The 19,982-nt window shown below is 45.3% G+C and overlaps 1 protein-coding gene across 1 annotated transcript in view; it reads left to right on the forward strand.

Annotated features, from left to right (window-relative positions):
• The window catches only part of shc3 (SHC (Src homology 2 domain containing) transforming protein 3), a 279,288-nt gene that overhangs the window by 219,835 nt on the left and 39,471 nt on the right, over positions 1–19,982 (forward strand). Inside the window, exons 8-9 of the mRNA XM_038804769.1 lie at positions 3,263–3,446; positions 15,226–15,322. Of these exons, the coding sequence (XP_038660697.1) occupies positions 3,263–3,446; positions 15,226–15,322 (281 nt within the window). The remainder of the gene's footprint in view (positions 1–3,262; positions 3,447–15,225; positions 15,323–19,982) is intronic.

The following is a 19,982-nucleotide window of genomic DNA, read 5'->3' on the forward strand; positions in this document are numbered from 1 at the left end:
AGGAAAAAACAATTCCCCCATCACTTCGGCTTGGACCCAACTTTGGTCATTACTGTTAGCGGCCTATGGATACTCTGCTTAGCACCCCGCACAGATCACACTTCTGGGATCCATCAGGAGCCATCTCCAGAGTTCCACATATGGATGGCACCTCTTGTTCTGAAGGTCCTTTCTGGTCTTCTGGCCTTTGGATGACCTGCTTTGCCTCCGCCCCCAAGTTGGGAAATGGCAGACTGAGTCTGGTGCGCAGTTGTCATTTCATTAACAATTCCGTTGGTGCGACTCCCGGTGCCTTGTGCGGCATGGTTCTATAATCAAAGAGGAACCAGGCCAATTCCGTATCCAAGGAACCAGCAGGCTGTTTCTCCATTCTGGTTTTGAATGTTTGAACTGCCTGTTCGGAATGGCCATTAGACGATGGATGGTACATCGTCCTTCGGATGTGTTTAATGCCATACATTATAGAGTCAGAGAGTGTGTCAACTCCTTCATTATATAACATCATTAGGTGCTACAATTTGCACCCCATTCATCATAACTGTCAATTTAACATTCTCCTGAATAATGGAAGTAAAGAATTTGCAATTATATATTTAAATGCTGTTAGGATATCCAAAAATGGTTCATAGTCAATTAATTACTTTTGAGGCACAGTCATTTTATGGGGTAGGTTAATGTGGCTGCCAGTTTTGTGCACACCAAGGATCCAGACACGGAAAATGGGATAGAAACGTCGGGACTGGAATAGGTGACTCAAATCTTCAAACTAATCTGCTACCCAACTTCATAATAACTACCTTTGCCTTTGCTAAACAAAAATCTAGCAATCCCACATTTAAAATTAACATTTAATCTAGCATCAATCACCATTTGCTGAAGAGAGTTCCAAACTTCTACGCCCTTTGTGTTTCCTAATTTCTCTCCTGAAAGCCTTCTTTTATTCTTTTCGTTTTGTTTGAAGGATGTATAACTCATTGGAGGAACTCCCTGGGCTGGATTCCCTGATTCTCAGTCTATGTCCTGACGTCGGCGTGGGAACAGTGGCATTTTATGACAGAATATTTGGCGATAAACAGTCACCGATCCTCCGTTTGATTGGGGGCTAGCAGGAAGGTAGAGCTGTAGCTGCCGATACAGCCTGGAGAATTGCCGGGTCCGTGGCTGCGCATGCGCATGGTGACGACCTGCAGCAACCGCGCCGTGCAACATGGCGCCGGCCATGCGCGGACCTGGCCTGCAAAATAGTGTCCCACCTTTGGCTGGATCTTGACCCCTGGACCACCCCCCAGCCCCTGTCAGAGTTCCCCCTGCCCGCGGATCGGCTCTCCCCTGACTGTGGCGGCGCTGTACTGAGTCCTCTGCCGCTACGCTGAGTTCTCGACAGGTAATACCATGAGAGACCCAGGCCATCAGGAACTCAGCTGGTTGGGGGCGGAGAATAGGGGGGGGCCTCAGGCAACGTCAATATGACGTGTACGCCGCTTTGGAGGGGGCGACGCATCACGAATGCGGCGCCGCCCCCAATTTAATTGGAAACGGGGATTCTGCGGCCAATCGGCGAAGGTCCTTTCGACGTCGGCGACCAGAGAATCCCACCCCCGACTTAAAAAGTGCTATGGGGTCTTTTGTGCCACTTGAACAGGCAGATGAGTCTCAGTTTAAAATCTCATCTGAAAATTGGTTTTGTACGGACCATAAAGAATCTAGCACGAACTTGTAGAGTCAAACAGAAAGTAACTTAATTTACAACAATATTCACACAGCAGCAGTCGTTCACCATTGCTTCCTTCTCTCACCAGCTCTACTTATGCAGCTGCATTTGCTCATGATTGTCCCACCCCCTCATTGGGGGAGCTCATTCTTCCCAAGCATGGGGTAACCAATTGTCCCCAGCCAATAGGATCCGGGCGGGTTATAACAGTTGGCATCTCAGAAAATTCAGCATTCTCTCACGAAGATGTCAGCCAAGGTTATATACAGAAAATTGACGCAATCACTTTCTGACTAAGGGGTGAAATACCACCAACTAAGACAAACTAATATTTTGTTCTCCCACCAGGGAGCTTTGCTTTTCATGAGCACATTTTTGTAATTCAGTTTCATGAGCTGCATAATTTTGCAACCATTTAAATTAAATCCCTAATGTGTTCTCCTGTCAGATGGTGCTCTCTGATGGGAGTGTGGATTCAGGAAATTATTCTGATAATGACATAGTTAACTCTCAATCATCTTAAAATCATCCTCAACAGATGAAGCATATGTAAACATATATCTTTTTGATGTGAAATTGCACAGCGCCAAGAGAATCTGAACTATTTTTGTTGGCATTAAATAAAAATTAGTGCTACTGGGTATTTAATCCCTTGAATAAATCCCTATTTAAGCTGTGTGAATATCAATTACTTGGGAAGTGGGATGACAGGAGGGATCACTAGATCACTGGAAGAATTCCCACCTCTCATTCAGCAAGGTTAGGTACAGGCCCCACTCCAGACGGGCCTGACCAGCAGAGACCAGAGTGCAGATTCTGAACAGTAGGTTGATGTACAGTAGGGGTACTTGGGTTGAGTGCAGCAACACTCCACCAAGTATAAGTGGGGCTCTTTAGCCTCGAATGCACACCTGGAAGAAGGTACTCTGAGGATAAAAAGTGGGAGGAAGACAATGGCGAACTGAAAAACAGTTACATCGAGGCCGAGTTTCTACTTTGGTGAATGCAACATGCCCAGTTATTATGTTCATCAACCAAAACAATCATATTCTCAAGCAGAGGTGACGTACCTGTTACGGCCCCTTTGGGGGCCAAGGTCTGTGCTCTACAGGATTCCCCCCTTTACACAGCTGAGTATATGAACTCTCCCGGTAATTGAGGGAAGGGTTTCCCCTTAACAAGGGGGAACCACTCAGTATAAAAACCCTGACCTGGGTGCAGGTCAGGGAGGGTGACCTTTCGGGGAGAGGAGTTGTAGTTTCGTTATTTGTGTATACCGTAATAAACCTTTTGTTCATTTTTACCCTACCATGCGTTCCTGTTGTCTCTCATGTCGGATTCTACAATAACAATTTCCAATAGGCATTTAATATCATTTTGATATTTCTGATGTAACAGTATATAACAGTATGGATGTTTGAGAATATAATTTCCAAGCAACATAGGGAATATAGGGAGTATAAAGCTTTAAATTACATAATTAGGATTTTGTTGAATATTTTTGCCTACAATCCATGAAGCTCACAAAAACCATTTTCCAATTTCACATAGAATGCCAAATTTAGAAGATTCACCTTGGGTTGGAGAAGATGAAGAGGTAACAGAACATCCTTATTATAACAGTATTCCAGGAAAAGTCCCTCCTCCTGGTGGGTTTATTGATGTCCGACTTAGAGAAACCCATCAGCTAGGGATGAGTCAGATACTCCCTGCAAATTCTGTCAATGCAAACCAGGTTGGTAAATTTTGCACAAGTCATATTTCTCAATATACTCTTCTTAATTTTTTTTTTCTTTTATAAATTTAGTGTACCCAGTTCGTTTTTTTTCCAATTAAGAGGCACATCTTTGGGTTGTGGGGGGAAACCCACGCAAACACGGGGAGAATGTGCAAGCTCCTCACGAGCAGTGACCCAGAGCCGGGATCGAACCTGGGACCTCGGCGCCGTGAGGCAGCATTGCTAACCCACTGCGTCACCGTGCTGCCCTCTCTTAAATATTTTTAAGTGATGCTCAATTACTTCTATCAGATCTTAAGGAAAGACTCTTGATTTTATGCTTATTATCAATTTTAATTATGTTGGGAATGATCCAAGTAAGTACTGTGCATTCTGAACAGTGGACGTCACATCTGTCCACAGATTGAAGGGTTACTGAATGGGAATCAGGATTAGGAATGGCTTTTTCATCTCTGCAAATATAAGTTAAATTCAATTGTAGCATTCTCTCTCACCTTTTCTTACATTTCATCAGAGGGATCATCTTAGCTTTAGATTACTTCAGAAATAGGAAAGAAAATGTAATCAAAGAAATAATAGAAAAAACTCTAAAATCAGTTCAAAATTTGCTGATAGGCATCAAATTGGGGATGTAGTTATTTCTGAAGAAGATTGTGACAAAGTACAAGAAGATCTGAGGAATGGGGATGTAATTGGAAAATTAATTTCAATATAGAAAGTGTGAGTTGGTGCATTTTGGTAGGAGAAATGAAGAGACTACACAGTCCTTGGAAAATGAAAGTTTAAATGGGGCAGGTACACAAACCAGAAAAAGGTCGCAATCCTGGTTACTCAGTCTCACAAAAAGTCAACAATGGAATTGAAAAACAAAGAAGCTATATTAAACTTGCATAGAATCTTGGTTAGACCACATTTAGATACTGGGCACAGTTTTGTTTTCCTTGTTAGAAAGAGTGATATTGAAGCACTGGAGAAGATACAGAAAGATTACAAGGATCTTGCCAGAATTGAGAGTTTAAAGCCATTAGCAAAGATTGAACAAGTTGGAACCTTTTACTGAAAAAATATAGAAGGCAAAGGAGTGAGCTGATAGATGTTTTAAAGATTATGAAAAGGCTTGATATGATAGACATAAGAAAAATTTAGGGGCTCACACAGGAAAAACTATGAGACAGGTACAAAAAATATTTTTTAAAACTAATGCATTGTAATTTTTATCCCAAGGGGGATGGAATGCATCAAGGTAGAAGTTATACATAGAACATAGAACAGAGAGACATACAGCACAGAACAGGCCCTTCGGCCCACGATGTTGGGCTGAACGTTTGTCCTAGGTTAATCATAGATTATCATAGAATTTGGGGCACTAAGGGCAATTTATCAGAGCCAATCCACCCAACCTGCACATCTTTGCACTGTGGGAGGAAACCTGAGCAGCCGGAGGAAACCCACGCACACACGGGGAGGATATGCAGACTCCACACAGACAGTGACCCAAGCCGGAATCGAACCAGGGACCCTGGAGCTGTGAAGCAATTGTGCTATCCACAATGCTACCGTGCTGCCCTTAAGAACAAATTAATCTACACTCCATTATTCTACCATAATCCATGTACCTATCCAATAGCCGCTTGAAGGTCCCTAATGTTTCCGACTCAACTACTGCCACAGGCAGTGCATTCCATGCCCCCACTACTCTCTGGGTAAAGAACCTACCTCTGACGTCCCCCCTATATCTTCCACCATTCACCTTCAATTTATGTCCCCTTGTAATGGTTTATTCCACCTGAGGAAAAGGTCTCTGACTGTCTACTCTATCTATTCCCCTGATCATCTTATGAACCTCTATCAAGTCGCCCTCATCCTTCTCTGTTCTAATGAGAAAAGGCCTAGCACCCTCAACCTTTCATCGTAAGACCTACTCTCCATTCCAGGCAATATCCTGGTAAATCTCCTTTGCACCTTTTCCAAAGCTTCCACATTCTTCCTAAAATGAGGTGACCAGAACTGCACACAGTACTCCAAATGTGCCCTTACCAAGGATTTGTACAGCTACATCATCACCTCATGGCTCTTAAATTCAATCCCTCTGCTAATGAACGCTAGCACACCATAGGCCTTCTTCACAGCTCTATCCACTTGAGTGGCAACTTTAAAAGATCTATGAACATAGACCCTAAGATCTCTCTGCTCCTCTACATTGCCAAGAACCCTACCGTTAACCCTGTATTCCGCATTCATATTTGTCCTTCCAAAATGGACAACCTCACACTTGTCAGGGTTAAACTCCATCTGCCACTTCTCAGCCCAGCTCTGCATCCTATCTATGTCTCCTTGCAGCCGACAACAGCCCTCTTCACTATCCACAACTCCACCAATCTTTGTATCATCTGCAAATTTACTGACCCACCCTTCAACTCCCTCATCAAGTCATTAATGAAAATCACAAACAGCAGAGGACCTGCAGTACGCCACTGGTACCTGGGCTCCAGGCTGACTATTTGCCATCCACCACCACTCTCTGACTTCTATTGGTTAGCCAGTTCGTTATCCAACTGGCCAAATTTCCCACTATCCCATCCCTCCTTACTTTCTGCATAAGCCTACCATGGGGAACTTTATCAAATGCCTTACTAAAATCCATGTACACTAAATCCACTGCTTTACCTTCATCCACACGCTTGGTCACCTCCCAAAGAAGTCAATAAGACTTGTAAGGCAAGACCTACCCCTCACAAATCCGTGCTGACTATCCCTAATCAAGCAGTGCCTTTCCAGATGCTCAGAAATCCTGTCCCTCAGTACCCTTTCCATTACTTTGCCTACCACCGAAGTAAGACTAATGGGCCTGTAATTCCCAGGGTTATCCTTATTCTCTTTTTTGAACAGGGGCACGACATTCGCCACTCTCCAATGCCCTGGTACCAACCCTGTTGACAGTGAGGATGAAAAGATCATTGCCAACGGCTCTGCAATTTCATTTCTTGCTTCCCATAGAATCCTTGGATATATCCCGTCAGGCCCGGGGGACTTGTCTATCCTCAAGTATTTCAAAACGCCCAACACATCTTCCTTCCTAACAAGTATCTCCTCGAGCTTACCAGTCTGTTTCACACACCTCTCCAACAATATGGCCCCTCTCATTTGTAAATACTGAAGAAAAGTACTCGTTCAAGACCTCTCCTATCTCTTCAGACTCAATACACAATCTCCCGCTACTGTCCTTGATCGGACCTACCATCGCTCTAGTCATTTTCATATTTCTCACATATGTGTAAAAGGCCTTGGGGTTTTCCTTGATCCTACCCGCCAAAGACTTTTCATGCCCTCTCTTAGCTCTCCTAATCCCTTTCTTCAGTTCCCTCCTGGCTATCTTGTATCCCTCCAGCGCCCTGTCTGAATCTTGTTTCCTCAGCCTTACACAAGTCTCCTTCTTCCTCTTAACAAGACATTCAACCTCTCTTGTCAACCATGGTTCCCTCAGGACCATTTCTTCCCTGCCTGACAGGGGCATACATATCAAAGACATGCAGTACCTGTTCCTTGAACAAGTTCCACATTTCACTTGTGTCCTTTCCTGACAGCCTATGTTCCCAACTTATGCACTTCAATTCCTGTCTGACAAAATTGTATTTACCCTTCCCCCAATCGTAGACCTTGCCCTGTTGCACGCACCTATCCCTCTCCATTACTAAAGTGAAAGTCACAGAATTGTGGTCACTACCTCCAAAATGCTCCCCCACTAACAAATCTATCACCTGCCCTGGTTCATTACCAAGTACCAAATCCAATATGGCCTCCCCTCTGGTCAGACAATCTACATACTGTGTTAGAAAAGCTTCCTGGACACACTGCACAAACACCACCCCATCCAAATTATTTGATCTAAAGTGTTTCCACTCAATGTTTGGGAAGTTGAAGTCACCCATGACTACTACCCTGTGACTTCTGCACCTTTCCAAAATCTGTTTGCCAATCTGTTCCTCCACATCTCTGCTGCTATTGGGGGGCCTATAGAAAACCCTCAACAAGGTGACGGCTCCTTTCCTATTTCTGACTTCAACCTATACTACCTCAGTAGGCAGATCCTCCTCGAAATGCCTTTCTGCAGCTGTTATACTATCTCTAATCAACAATTCCAACCCCCCCCCCCCCCCCCCCACCTCTTTTACCATCCTCCCTAATCTTGTTGAAACATCTATAACCAGGGACCTCCAACAACCATTTCTGCAACTCTTCTATCCAAGTTTCCGTGATGGCCACCACATCGTAGTCCCAAGTACCGATCCATGCCTTCAGTTCACCCATCTTATTCCTGATGCTTCTTGCGTTGAAGTATTCACACTTCAACCCATGTCCTTGCCTGCAAGTGCTATCCTTTGTCAGTGTTACCTTCCCCACTGTGTCACGACACGCTTTGGCGTCCTGAATATCGGCTTCCTTAGTTGCTGGACTACAAATCCGGTTCCTATTCCCCTGCCAAATTAGTTTAAACCCTCCCGAAGAGTACTAGAAAACCTCCCTCCCAGGATATTGGTGCCCCTCTGGTTCAGATGCAACCCGTCCTGCTTGTACAGGTCCCACCTTCCCCAGAATGCGCTCCAATTATCCAAATACCTGAAGCCCTCCCTCGTACACTATTCCAGAAGCCACGTGTTCAACTGCACTCTCTCCCTATTCCTAGCCTCGCTATCACGTGGCACCGGCAACAAACCAGAGATGACAACTCTGTCTGTCCTGGCCTTTAACTTCCAGCCTAACTCCCTAAACTTGTTTATTACCTCCTCACCCCTTTTCCTACCTATGTCGTTGGTACCAATGTGCACCACAACTTCTGGCTGCTCACCCTCCCCCTTCAGGATCCTGAAGACACGATCCGAGACATCCCTGGCCCTGGCACCCGGGAGGCAACATACCTTTCTGGAGTCTCGCTCGTGACCACAGAATCTCCTATCTATTCCCCTAACTATTGAGTCTCCTATTACTATTGCTTTTCTATTCTCCCCCCTTCCCTTCTGAGCCCCAGAGCCAGACTCAGTGCCAGAGACCTGGCCGCTGGGGCCTTCCCCCGGTATGTCATTCCCCCCCAACAGCATCCAAAATGGTATACTTGTTTTGAAGGGGAACAGCCTCGAGGGATCCCTGCACTGTCTGCCTGTTCGTTTTCTTTCCCCTGTCTGTAACCCAGCTACTCTTGTCCAGTACCTTGGGTGTGGCTACCTCCCTGTAACTCTTCTCGATAACCCCCACTGCCTCCCGGATGATCCGAAGTTCATCCAGCTCCAGCTCCAGTTCCCTAACACGGTCTCTGAGGAGCTGGAGTTGGGTGCACTTCCCGCAGGTATAGTCAGCGGGGACACCGGTGGTATCCCTCACCACCCACATCCTACAGGAGGAGCATGCAAATGCCCTAGCCTCCATCCCCTCTTACTTTACAGAATATAGCTGCCCTGTGGACCAACTGGACCTCCGCCCTCCGACTCTGCTCCCAGTCAGCTGCACTCTCTGTAAATTCCTGGCTCCCTTCTCGCTCCTTGCGGAAATGAAATGAAAGGAGCGCCTTGCTCCCTCCTCACCTAACTCCCTCAGTCACCAAACTCTCAGTATAGCACTCAAATGCACCAAATTCAGCACTCCCTCAGTCACCAAACTCTCACTATCGCACTCAAATGCACCAAGTTCAGCACTCCCTCAGTCACAAAACTCTGACAATAGAACTCAAATGCACCAAGTTCAGCACTCCAGTGCAAACAAAAACAAAGTTATGTTACAGTTATATAATGCTCTGCTTAGTCCCCATTCAGAGAGCTGCATTCACTTCTTGGTATTACATCTCAGGGAGGATATATTAATTTTAAGGGGTAGAGCACGAATTCAATAGAATGATATTGACATTCAATGGGTTAAACTATAAGGACAGCCAATATAGACGAGACTTGAGCATTAAAGGGTTGATAAAATTCAGACAGGAGGGATGATGTCATCAAAAATCTACCAGCTCAGCCTCCTATGTCCCGAACACAATACAGCTCTACTTTTGTGGCATTGTCAGATCTTGGTGGAAGTTTATCTGACTACTGACTTGAATATCTCTTCCCGAACATGCACTACATTCAAATTAGTCTGATCCGAAGAGTTAGGATAGGATCAGGTGGTTATGTATTGGCCCAAATCTTCCAATCTCTGGATCATTGGAGATGGAATATATGACTGTTGATACACATTGGGATTCTGTGTAAGTCCTGACAAGCTGAGCCCCATGGGAATTGCCTGGGAAGTTTCAACTTCTGATGGACAATTCCCCTGCTCTCTGGGATTCTCTGTGATTCTCTCCAACTCTTGAATAAGAGTCAGAGTCTTTGGACAGTTCTGATTTACATCCTTAAATTATTACCCAGAAACTGCTAGACAGAAAAACCCTCATCTAACTCCTGAATATTTCTAAAACTGAAATCGCAATCACTCACACTGACCACCCAACTACCCCCAGGCCTGACTCCCATCTCACCCACCTACCACTTCACCCACCTGCCACTGCACCTACTTCCCACCTCACCCTCCTAGCCCCTCGGCCACCAACCAACTAACTCAGCGACCACACTTACCACCTGCCATATCACTCACCTACCACACTAACCACCTGCCAGCTCACCCATCTAGCACCTCACTCGCCTGCCACCGACCTACCTACCACTTCACCCACCAACCATCTCACTCACGTACCACCTCACTCACCAACCATCTCACTCACTTATCACCTCACCCACCAACCATCTCACTCACGTATCACCTCACTTACCAACCATCTCACTCACTTATCACCTCACCCACCAACCATCTCACTCACTTATCACCTCGCTCACCAACCATCTCACTCACCTACCACCTCACTCACCAACCATCTCACTCACCTACTACCTCACTCACCTGGCCACCCGACCCACCTACCATCCTACCCACCTAGCACCTAACTCAACTACCACCCTACCATCTATCACTGCACCCACAAGCCCACCCTCCCCACCTACTGCCTCACCCACCTGCCATGTCACCCACCTACCATGTCACCCACCTACCATGTCACCCACCTACCATGTCACCCACCTACCATGTCACCCACCTACCATCTCACCAACCTGCCACCCTACAAATCCACCCATTCACTAATTCATCCAACAACATTCATTCTCTAACATTCAAGCTGGACTTTTAAACTTACCATATAGCAGCTAGTGCCACAAAAAGGGCCATGTCCTGTCTTTCCCCACCAACCCTACTCTGCTGTGACAGAGCTCTCAGAGGAACTGTGTTCTGCATTTCTGGTAAAGCCAGGTTCAAGCTGGCAAAACATGCAAAGCAGCACTGAGTTGCATTGAAACATTCGCTTGGAATGGTGATCCCACAATGATTGTCATTCCTCTGAAGATCCAGGCTAAATGAAAACTCAAATTGGTGTGGCAATAGCAAGCTGCCTTTACTTTCAGACCCTTGAGAATAGTCCATCAAAGAATAATAAAGGCAGTACAAGTGAGTAATACAATTGTTGCATTGTGGTTACTTGAATTAGGGAGCTAGCTATTGTTCAGTTAAAAATATGCAAGTGCCATACATATCACCGCAGAATGGTCATTGGCTGGGGGAAATTACAGACATGGGCAAAGCTCGGGAGGGATTTGAAAACAAGGAGCCAATGTAGATCAGTGAGCACTGGAGTGATAGGGGAACAGGGCTTGGTATGAATTAAGACATGGGCACCAGACTTCTGGATAACCTCAAGTTTACATAGGGTAGATAGTGGGAGATGGTCCAGAAATGAATCAGAATAGTCTAGTCTAGGGGTAATGAAGGCACGGAAGAGGGTTTTGGCACCAGATGAACTGAGACAGAGACAAAGCAGAATGACTTTACAGAGATGGAAATAGGCTCTAAGTGATGACACACACATGAGATTGGAAGCACATTTTAGGATCAAATGTGACACCAAGGTTATGAACAGACTGGCTTCCACACTCTTTGCACATTCTCCCTGTGTCTGCATGGGTCTCACCTCCACAACCCAAAAAGATGTGCAGGGTAGGTGGATTGGCCACGCTAAATTGTCCTTAATCGGAAAAAAAGAATTGTGTATTCTAAATTGATATTTAAAAAGTGAACAGACTGGCTTCATCTCAAACTGTTGCCTGGGAGAAGAATGCAGTTAGTAGTTAGTGAACAGAGTTTGGTGTGGGAATTGAAAACAATGTCATCAGTCTTTCTAATATTTAATTGGAGGAAATTTCTGCCAGATGCCAGATAAGCAGGCTGATAATTTAGCAACAGTGAATAAGTTACAGCTGGGTGTTATCAGCACACATGTGAAAAATAACATTGTACCTCCAGATGATGTAGATGAGAAATAGAAGGACACCAAGGATCAATCCCAATAACAATCATAATAATAATCTTTATTATTGCCACAAGTAGGCTTACATGAACACTTCAATGAAGTTACTGTGAAAATCTCCTAGTCGCCGCATTCCGGCGCCTGTTCAGATACAGAGAGAGAATTCAGAATGTCCAATTCACCTAAAAACACGTCTTTTGAGGCTTGAGGGAGGAAACCGGAGCACCCGGAGGAAACTCACGCAGACACGGGGAGAACATGCAAACTCTGCACAGGCAGTGACCCAAGTCGGGAATCGAACCCGGGCCCTTGGCACGGTGAAGCAACAGTGCCAATCCCTGTGCTACCATGCCGGACACCTGAGGTAACACTGCAGGAACAGGCATAAAAGCCATTGCAAGTGAATCTCTGGCTAAGATTTGACAGAAAAGAATGGACCCAGGTGAAAGCAGTCCCACCCACCTGGTCAACCATGGAGAGGTTTTGGAGGAGGATGGTATGGTCAACCGTATCAAAGGCAGCGAACTGGACAAGAAGGGTGAGGAGGGAAAGTTTACCTTTGTCATGCTCATGTAGGATGCTATTTGTGATTCTGAGAAGAGCTATTTCATTCCTGTGGCTAGGATGAAAACCTGATTGGAGAGACTCAAAATTGAGTTCCAAGAAAGATGGGAACAGACTTTGCAAGCAGCCGCACATTCAAGGACTTTGGAGAGGAAAGGGAAGTTGGAGATGGGATGATGGTTTGCAAGGGTGGGGGCATGGAGCATTAGCATTTTGAACAAGGTGGGTTGACAGCAGACTTAATGGAAAGAGGGATATCGCCTAAAGGGAGAAAACCGTTTACAACATCGGTTAAAATGGGAGTCAGGAGAGGAAGATGGATGATCAGCAGTTTAATGGAGATTAGAACTAAGGAAAAGAATGTAGGTCTCATGGACAAGATGAGCTCAGAGATGGGCATGAGAGGAGATAGGAAAGAAACTAGAGAAAGGTGCAAGATCCAGCCGGCACTGGCAGAGGATGGCAACCCAATTATGTGCCATGCCTTTTCAAGTCTGCGGCCCTTGGACCTAAGTGTGTGGCCCTTGGACCTAAGTGTGTAGCCCTTGGACCTAAGTGTGTGGCCCTTGGACCTAAGTGTGTGGCCCTTGGACCTAAGTCTGTGGCCCTTGGACCTAAGTCTGTGGCCCTTGGACCTAGGTGTGTGGAGATGTGGGCTGTACTGGGAAACAGCCAATAGAGGTCGTAATGTTTTCACTGTGGACTAGAACATCAAAGATGGCAGTATGTGCGCAGTTGAGTAAATCAAGAGCTGCAGAAACCTAGTGGCAAATAGAGGATCAAAGACTTAACAGTTGGGATTTTGAAAGTGCAGTCGTAAATGAATTAGTCAATAGCTTTTTCTAAGAGAGATACAAGAGGAGGGAGGATTGGAGTATTGAAAGGGGATATGGGCAGTGAGCATTGCAAGGAAGTTATCAGAGATGTCCTTCCTTGTGAATGAAACTGTGGAAGTGATGTGAGCAGGTCACCTGTTGCTTACTACCACTTCCTCCCTCCACACATTCACTGTTGCTAAATTATCAGACAGCTTCTCTGTCATCCCGTATCAGATAAGCAGAAAGTGGGTAACATGAATATGGGCTGAGAGTTTAAATGGGGAGGTGAGGGGAGATTAATGAAGGATAATTATTTATTGAATTAGTTACCCATCCCTAATTACGTTGAAAATGTGGTGGTGAGCAGTCTTCTTCAACAATGAAGTGCATGTGGTGCCAATGCAACCAAGTGCTATTATGTAGGGATTTCAGCACAGGGACAATGGAGCAGTTAGTACCTGGCACTTGTGTGACATGAATGTTATTTGCTACTTATCATCCCAAACCTGTATGTTGTCCCGGACTTGCTGCATGCAGACATGAACTACCTCATTATCTAAGAAGTTGCAAATGCAATTGAACTCTGCGCAATCATCAGCAAACATCCCCAATTTTAACCTTATGATGAAGAGAAGGTCATTGATGAAGCAGCTGAAGGTGGTTGGGTTGAGGACATTACCCTGAGCAACTCCTGCAGGGATGTTCTTGGGCTGAGATGATTGACCTCTCACAACCACGGACCACCTTGTTTGTGTTAGTTATGATTCCTGCCAGTAGAAAGTTGACTTCAATGTTACTAGGGCTCTTTGATGCCACAATTGATCAAAGGTTTTCCAAGAGCATTAGCTGTCACTTCATCTCTGGAATTAAGGGGCACGATTCTCCCAAAGGGAGACAAAGTCCCGACGCCGGAGTGAAAACCAGAGTGTTGCACTCCAGCGTTGGAGCCCGCTCCCAGCCCCCTCTTCTCCCGCCCCCGGGGGGCTAGGAGCAGGGTCGCGTCTTTTACGCGCGCTGGGCCTTGGCGCCGTGTAAAAAGCGGCGCCGCATAAATGACGCACCGTCGTTGCGTAAATGACGTCACCCGCGCATGCGTGGTTGCCGTCCTTCCCGAGGCCGCCCCGCAAGAAGACGGCGGATGGATCTTGCGGGGCGGCGGAGGAAAGGAAAGCCTCTCCTTTAGAGAGGCTGGGCCGCCGATCGGTGGGCCCCGATCGCGGGCCAGACCCCATCAGAGGCACCCCCTGGTGAAGGAACCCCCCTCCCCGCCCCTCCCCAACAGGCCGCCCCTCCCAGCGTTCCCGCGCAGTTCCCGCCAGCAGCGGCCAGGTGTGGACGGCGCCGGCGGGATTGTCAGGTTTTTCGCCGGCCGCTCGGCCCATCCGGGCTGGAGAATCGCCGCAAACAGCGAGGGCTGATTCTCCGAGCGGCCCGGCGCGATTCTCGCTACGCAGGTTTGGGCGGGGGTGGGGGGGAGAATTGCATGCGGGTGTTGGTGCGATGTGGCACGACCCGCGCGGCGCCCCGGCGATTCTCCCATCCGGCGTGGGTGGGGAGAATACTGCCCACGATTTTTTTGTCCATATTTGGACTAACGCTGCAATCATGTCTGGATCTGAGTAGTCCTGGCAGAGTTCAAAGTGAGCATGAACGAACATGTCACTGTACAGGCTTATGAACAATGGCCCTTTACCGAAACAAAGCTCAGTAATACTTTCAAATGGTTGGAATAAATTACAGAAACAGATTTAGGTCAATCAGTTAGCATAAAATACTAATGCAGAGTTCATCTGATAGCTGCAAAATCATTTGTTCTTTTTATTGCCATGGATTGAAAAATAAGTGAATATATAAATAAAAAACAATAGCTGCATGAGATTCGAGCTGGAGAGAAAATAGAGCAGGTATCATTCCAAAGAAAGAAATGTTTGTATTCTTTTAATCTTTCTTGCTCTATGTTATTTTAGGCATGGAACCCTTAGTGTTGAACAATTTTACTTTGTTACTGTAGCCAGTGTTAACCATAGGACAAGACCAAAGCTACTATCAAGGGCCGCAGCTGGGCGAGGACCACAGAGAAGACTGGAGGCATGCACTGGGCAGATATGGTAAATAACTAACCTTTCAGGAAATAGCTGTTACTGTGTAAATAGATACACTCACAGGAGAAACTGAGTGAATTAAATGATTTAAGGGGATCTGGATGGATGATGTCTTTAACATCTGTCTTTCACTCAGTAAAGGACATAGTCATAGAGTTCTAAATATTATTTGAAAATATATTGTACAATGATGTAAATTGTGTTAAAATGCATCAATGCATTAATTGGAATGGCATACTCGTGACAAACACTCTGTCTGCCTTTTCTGGTTATTCTTCCCCAGAAAAAATAAATTGCTTTTTGAAGACAGTAGGTGAAATTTCACTCTTCAGCATTGCTGATGCATGTCGGGAACTTGTGCAAAACCACAGAGGACAACACAATAGAAGGTCATTTAGTCCAGCATCTATGTATTGGTTTCTGTGGCTGTTAGCACCCCGTTTCCCTGGGTTTCTGTGGCTGTGACTCATCTTTCATTCTCACTCCACAGTCTAAAGATTCCCCACATTCTCTGACTGTTAGCTTTGACAAAGAGTCATTGGACTCAAAACATTAGATCTTTTCTCTCCCTACAGATGCTGCCAGACCTGCTGAGATTTTCCAGCATTTACTCTATCGTTTCAGATTCCAGCATCTGCAGTAATTTGCTTTTATCTATGTGTTCTTGCTGGACACTCAAAACTATTGATAATCCCAAGACCCGGTGGCAGCAGTGTGTACCATTGACAAGATGCACTGTAGCAACATCATCAATATTTTCCCAATATAATGCAGTGTTTCAATTTGTTTTCGCTAATTTTCATTTGCGTTTCCTGATTGTACTTTGAGCAGGAAGCTAGGTTTACTTTATGCCATTTAAAATTTTAGTTAAAATCTTTCAGCATGGAAAACTGACTTTATGTGCTCACCAAGATTCCTTTTTAACTACTTTCTTTCTTGCTAATAATTTTTAAAATCTTTCCTCATGACTGATCTTGACCCTTGTGAGCAGCTGTTTAATCCAAAACGTGCCTTTTTCAAGTAGATGGGCTATAAATTAGCACGCCCATGAAAATGGGAGTAAAATTAACACAGGCCAATGAGTTGACTCCAGACATTATGGGAAATGCACAACAGTAATGTGGGGGTTGTTTAAGGGGCACTTGCTGCGAGTGTTGGATAGTTTTGTCCCACTGAGACAAGGAAGGAATGGTAAAGTGAAGGAGCCTTGGATGACAAGAGAAGTGCAGCTTCTAGTCAAGAGGAAGAAAGAAGCTTACATAATGTTGAGGAAGCAAGGATCTGGCACGGCTCTAGAGGGTTACAAGGTAGCCAGGAAGGAACTCAAAAGTGGACTTAGGAGAGCTAGGAGAGGGCATGAAAAAGCCCTGGCAGGAAAGATTAGGGAAAGTCCCAAGGCGTTCTACACTTATGTGAGAAACAAGAGAATGATCAGAGTGAGAGTAGGGCCGATCAGGGATAGTGGAGGGAACTTGTGCCTAGAGTCTGAGGAGATGGGGGAGGCCCTAAATAAATATTTTGCTTCAGTATTCACTAGAGAGAGGGACTTTGTTGCTCATGAGAATAGGGTGAATCAGGTTAATAGGCTCAAACTTGATATTAAGAAGGAGGATGTGCTGGAAATTTTGAAAAGCATCAGGAAAGATAAGTCCCCTGGGCAAGATGGGATATACCCAAGATTACTACAGGAAGCGAGGGAGGAGATTGCTGCGCCATTGGCGATAATCTTTGCATCCCCACTCTCCACTGGAATAGTACCGGATGATTGGAGGGAGGCAAATGGTGTTCCCCTGTTCAAGAAAGGGAATAGGGAAACCCCTGGGAATTACAGACCAGCCAGTCTTACATCTGTGATGAGCAAAATATTGGAAACGATTCTGAGAGATAGGATTTATGATTATTTAGAAAAACGAAGTTTGATTAAAGATAGTCAGCATGGCTTTGTGAGAGGCAGGTCATGCCTCAGAAGCCTCGTTGAGTTCTTTGAGGATGTGACGACACACATAAATGAAGGCTGGGCAGTGGATGTGGGTGTATATGGATTTCAGTAAGGCATTTGATAAGGTTCACCATGGTATTCAGAAAGTCAGGGGGCATGGGATACAGGGAAATTTGGCTGTCTGGATACAGAATTGGCTGGCCAAAAGAGGAACGGTAGTGGATGGAAAGTATTCCGCCTGGAGGTCGGTGACCAGTGGTGTCCTGCAGGGATCTGTTCTGGGACCTCTGCTCTTTGTGGTTTTTATAAATGACTTGGATGAGGAAGTGGAAGGGTGGGTTAGTAAGTTTGCCGATGACACGATGGTTGGTGGAGTTGTAGATAGTGTTGCGGGCTGTTGCAGGTTACAACAGGACATTGACAGGATGCAGAGCTGGGCTGAGAAGTGGCAGATGAAGTTCAACCTAGATAAATGTGAAGTGATCCATTTTGGAAGGTTGAATTTGAATGCTGAATACAGGGTAAAAGGCAGGATTCTTGGAAGTGTGGAGGAACAGTGGGATCTTGGGGTCCACGTATATAGATCCCTCAAAGTTGCCACCCAGGTTGATAGGGTTGTTAAGAAGGCATATGGTATGTTGGCTTTCATTAACAGGGGAATTGAGTTTAAGAGCCTCAAGGTTTTGCTGCAGCTTTATTAAGCCCGGGATAGGCCACACTTGAAATATTGTGTCCAGTTCTGGTCGCCTCATTATAGGAAGGATGTGGATGTTTTGGAGAGGTTGCAGAGGAGATTTACCAGGATGCTGCCTGGACTGGAGAGCATGTCTTATGAAGAAAAGTTGAGGGAGCTAGGGTTTTTCTCACTGGAGCGAAGAAGGAAGAGAGGTGGCTTGATAGAGGTGTGTAAGGTGATAAGAGGTATGGATAGAGTGGATAGCCAGAGACTTTGCCCCAGGGCGGAAATGGCTGTCACAAGGGGATATAATTTTAAAGTGTTTGGAGGAAGGTACTGGGGAGATGTCAGAGGTCGGTTCTTTACAGAGAGTGGTGGGTGTGTGGAATGCACTGCCAGTGGAGGTGGTGGAGCCTGAGTCATTAGGGACATTTAAGCGACTCTTGGACAGGCACATGGACAGCAGTAAATTTAAGGGGTGTAGGTTAGGTTGATCTTAGATTAGGATAACTGATCGGCACAACAACGTGGACCGAAGGGCCTGTACTGTGCTGTACCGTTCTATGTTCTGTGTTCTATTGCGTCAACTTGCCGCTGCCTACTAATTGTAAAAACAATGCTGCTTGAAGCCAGTACTCCCAGCACAAGTCATTGGTTGCAATAAGTCAGCACCAACTTGATACAGGGCATTGTGCAGAGATTTGAACATTTTCTTTCTTGCTTGGAATGACAGTTATAGATCCAACCATAATGTAACATCTAATGGCTGATATCCAGCTTCCATTGCAGCTCATGTGGCAGGCACCCCCTGTCTGTGTGCTGCAATGGAAGCTCAGATTGTTGCCATCATGCTCCCCACACTAGTGTCCAGAGGGTCTGCCAGGATGTCACAGCACTGAAAATGGTTAACAGCGTGATGGTGTGATGAATGCAGAATTTTAGCTATACTGGAATTATAAACATTTGGCAATTCAAGGGTTAAAAGCCTGGGGTAGATTGTATTTGACTGCAGTAGTCACTTTTTAATAATAATCTTGTTTTGTAAGACTAGAAAGCTTTTAAGAGTCATAGGTTAAATTGACCATCGGAAAAGCCTGGGCTGATACACTGTTGATTGAACTAGGGGGAGTCCCTGGGGAGCGGTTTTCAGCCTGGGAGTTAATTTGTTTCAGCTTGGACGATGATGTCATTGCTGGTGGAGCTAAGTATTCAGACATTTTGAGAAAGCTTTGGAGTTGAGTTCTGATATGCCTAATACTAAGTCCACAAGTAAGTATTTTGCTCTCACAGTCGGATTGTTAAAAAAGATTAATAGTATTTAAAGCAGTGCAGACTTGGTTGAGGACAAGTGGGAAGCTGAAACAAACAAGTCGAAACAGCTTTTTGAAGATATCCAGTCAGAGTTTGCAAGGGTTCTAACAGGAGCCAAATCTATTCTGGAAAGCAGGTATTACTCTGTGCCATTGGGATGTAGGATGGATTGACAGCTGTATGTTTTTCCTTTTGTGTTGTCTAATTGGGAATAGAGATAATTGAGGGTATTATATTTACTGTATTTAGCAGCATTGTTCATGGGGTAATTGTAGGCTATTTTCAGGTATGATGTTAAAGAGTTTATATTTTGTTAACAATAAAGTTTTGTTTCAAACTACTATTTCTTGGCACAGTCACTCCTTTCCACACAGTCTTACAAAATAAACTAAAATATTGGGGTTTTGGTTCAGTATCCTAGCCACTGTTGGGATCTGGCCTGGGATTGTAATAATGCTCAGTGACAGAGGGGAGGTAAGGAGTGTGGAACTCTTGGTGAATGGCGAATTGAATTTTTTTGTTCATGTACAGACTGGATAGAAAGTGCTGTCCAAGTTGCAGCTTTCTTTCCACTTCATCCAATTCTACCTCCTGCTCTTTCACTACCTTCTTCCTCAACATCTTTCTCTGCCACTTCCTCCTCATTCTCCTGTTCCTCAGCTTCTTGCCTGATAGGTGGTAGTAGCAGTTGTTTTCTTACAATGGTAAAGTTGTGCAGCTGCACCCTATCAGACAAATCA

This window comes from Scyliorhinus canicula, chromosome 8 (genome assembly GCF_902713615.1).
Source record: "Scyliorhinus canicula chromosome 8, sScyCan1.1, whole genome shotgun sequence".
Taxonomy (NCBI): domain Eukaryota; kingdom Metazoa; phylum Chordata; class Chondrichthyes; order Carcharhiniformes; family Scyliorhinidae; genus Scyliorhinus; species Scyliorhinus canicula.